The 2,864-nt window shown below is 31.7% G+C and overlaps 1 protein-coding gene across 1 annotated transcript; it reads left to right on the top strand.

Moving 5' to 3' along the window:
* Positions 1 to 226: 226 nt before the first annotated feature.
* On the top strand, positions 227 to 918 carry LOC125224453 (non-specific lipid-transfer protein 1-like). The gene is made up of 2 exons (XM_048127853.2): positions 227 to 607; positions 702 to 918. The coding sequence occupies exons 1-2, from the start codon at positions 279 to 281 to the stop codon at positions 709 to 711; spliced, it is 339 nt and encodes a 112-aa protein (XP_047983810.2). The 5' UTR covers positions 227 to 278; the 3' UTR covers positions 712 to 918.
* The last annotated feature ends 1,946 nt before the right edge of the window (positions 919 to 2,864 follow it).

The raw sequence follows: 2,864 nt of genomic DNA, 5'->3' as shown, positions 1-2,864 counted from the left end.
TGTACGGAGAAAATATTATACCATACACCTTTGTTATTTTTCTTCATACTTATTAAAGAATCTAATAGTCATTATTTCATATATAGGGGCAACTAATAACCCTAGCCCTTAACACATTTAATCAGCCTACATACATAGATTACACACAAAAATAATGAAGTTGTACTAGTAATACGACCAAAACCTGGCTTGACATCCCCTATATAACCATCTCTTCCCAAACACAACCAAGCATCACACAATACAACAACATAACACACAAAAAAAAAAATTCAAGAATGTCGAATGTGAGTAAGGTTGTCTTGGTGATGGCTATCTGCGCTTGCGTAGTGGCGATCAGCGCAGACGATTGCCAGCAGGTGCTTACGCAGCTGCAGCCGTGCAGGAACTACCTGAAATCGGGCGGTAACGTCCCCGCCAACTGCTGCAAGGGCGTTACCACGCTGAACAAGGCCGCCACCACGGCGGCTAAGAAGCAGCAATTTTGCAAATGTCTGCAATCTGAGGCCAAATCTTTGGGCGTTAACTCAAATTATGCTTCAAGCTTGCCTCAGAAGTGTAAGGTTAACGTTGGCTATCCAATTAGCTTCTCCGTTAACTGTACCAGGTAAATTATTTTATTTATTAATTAATTTATTTATTAATAATTTTTTTATAGATATATATGTGTGTTTATTAATAAATGTTGTGTGTTTTTGCAGTATCCATTGAGTTGTGGAAATGTGTGATTTCGGAGTATGGAATAATCGATTAGGGTTTGTTATGTAGAACTAATATTTATGTTTTCGATTTTTAATTTCTGCCTTTTGTAATAACACGTGTGGTGGTTTGGTTTATTTGTCTACTACTACTAATTTCGCCTTTTGTAATAATACGTGTGGACTGTGGTGGTAGTAATATATTTCTTGTTGCCTTTGATTTCTTGTAGTACTACATTAATGGAAATGTGGCAAGTTATAATTAGCAGCAAACGAAAGAAAAAAAAATGCAAGGAGTGAATATTTCACCAGTATATCCAAAGTCAATAAAAAATAATAATAATTATTATGAAAGTGAATCGACGTAATATCACAATTTCCAAACATTAAAAAAGTAAAAAATTCGACATAGCAATATACATCAATTAAATTACTCCCTGTGTACAACTCTAAGTGACATATATTTTCTATTTGAGATGTCTCACTTTAAATGACATGCACATTTCTAAATATAGAAACATCACTATTTCTATTTTTTTTCCACTCTCTTACTTTATTATCACCACTTTACTTACAAAATAATAGTACCACATAAAATCTCGTGTCGAATTAGGAATACTCCACTTAGAGTGGAACAGAAGGAATATTAGTTTTTGGGCTGGCTATGGCCTATATATGAATCTGGCTAAGTTAAACCCGAGATTGACGATTCCCATATAATATACCAAACAATATAAGTTCAGCTAGCTAAGAGCATCTTCGAACATTTACACTAAATTTATATTTATTTTAGTGTATATGTCACTTCAGATATGATTTTACTCTAACTATTTACACAGAATTAAAAAAAATAATATATTATGCTTCTTTTACGTCAAAATATTTAAAAAGATTTTTGGTTTTGTTTTAGTGTTTATTAAGTACCATTGGCGCTGATTTACCCATTTTACATTTTAGTATACTATTAAAGATGGATGGTCTAAGTTATTATACTCTTGAACATGAATAAATTATAAATTATGACAGGTATGTACAACTGAGATGAGATGAAAAATTAACATGTGGCACTCTCTTATGCTATAATCTCTTTGCAATATATTTTCTCGCCCAGCTAAAATAAAAAATAACAAAAACTAGCTCACTGAATCAATATTAAAACAGAATTTGATGATTTAGTTCTCTCTAGTTGATCTGCATATCAAAGTTTTTAATGGTTAACTAAAACTTAAAACATCCGTTTCTAATACCTAATGAATTAGATTGATAAAATTGAGCAAGTGAAGGATTTTATACAAACATGAATTTTTGTTCAGTTAATTAATTCTTAAAGAATATACGATTGAATTATCTAAATTCCATATGTTTATAATGGAACAAGGATGTATATACGAGTGAACTTATCTTCTTCTGCTAATTTTTTAATTTATTTTTTATAATATTTTTTCAAATCCGACTCATAACGGTGTACTGACCAAATATACAGTCACGGCAAATGATTGTATATGAAGGGCTAGAAAACAATTAATTATTACACTACAAAAAACTGTCAATTTACCAGCGAAAATTGGTAGCAGATATAGTATGTTGCTGTTAGTAGCGGATTGGGGTCGGAATATCCGCTAGTAATTATACTAGCGAAATTAGTAGCAAATTTATGATGGATTTTGATTCCTCAATCACATGTCATAGTTAGCAGCGTATATAGCAACAGATTGATATTCACTAGTAAGTAGCAACGAACAAATGTTGCTAGTAATAAATTACTTACAATATTGCAGTGGATTGATATTCACTAGTAAGTAGCAACAGACAAATGTTATTGGTAAACAATTACCAACGGAATTACAACGGACTCATTTACATTGCTAAGTAACAACAAACAAATTTCGTTGGTAATAAATTACCAACAATATTGAAGCGGATTGATATTCACTAGTAAGTAGCAACATACAAATGTTGTTGGTAATAAATTACCAACGGAATTACAACAGACTAATTTGAACTGCTAAGTAGCAACAAACAAATGTCGTTGGCAATAAATTATCAACAATATTGCAACGAATTGATATTCACTAGTAAGTAGAAACAGACAAATGGCGTTGGTAATATATTACCAACGAAATTACAACGGTCTAATTTTCACTAGTAAGTAGCAAGAAACAAACG

The sequence above is a fragment of the Salvia hispanica genome, chromosome 1, assembly GCF_029641045.1.
Source record: "Salvia hispanica isolate PSC_SH4W2 chromosome 1, Shi_PSC_v1, whole genome shotgun sequence".
Classification (NCBI taxonomy): Eukaryota; Viridiplantae; Streptophyta; class Magnoliopsida; order Lamiales; family Lamiaceae; genus Salvia; species Salvia hispanica.
This window is presented reverse-complemented; position numbering and strand designations above follow the sequence as displayed.

Excerpts from the sequence above, each read along its gene's own strand:
- LOC125224453 (XM_048127853.2), top strand. The coding sequence starts at position 279 with ATGTCGAATGTGAGTAAGGTTGTCTTGGTGATGGCTATCTGCGCTTGC.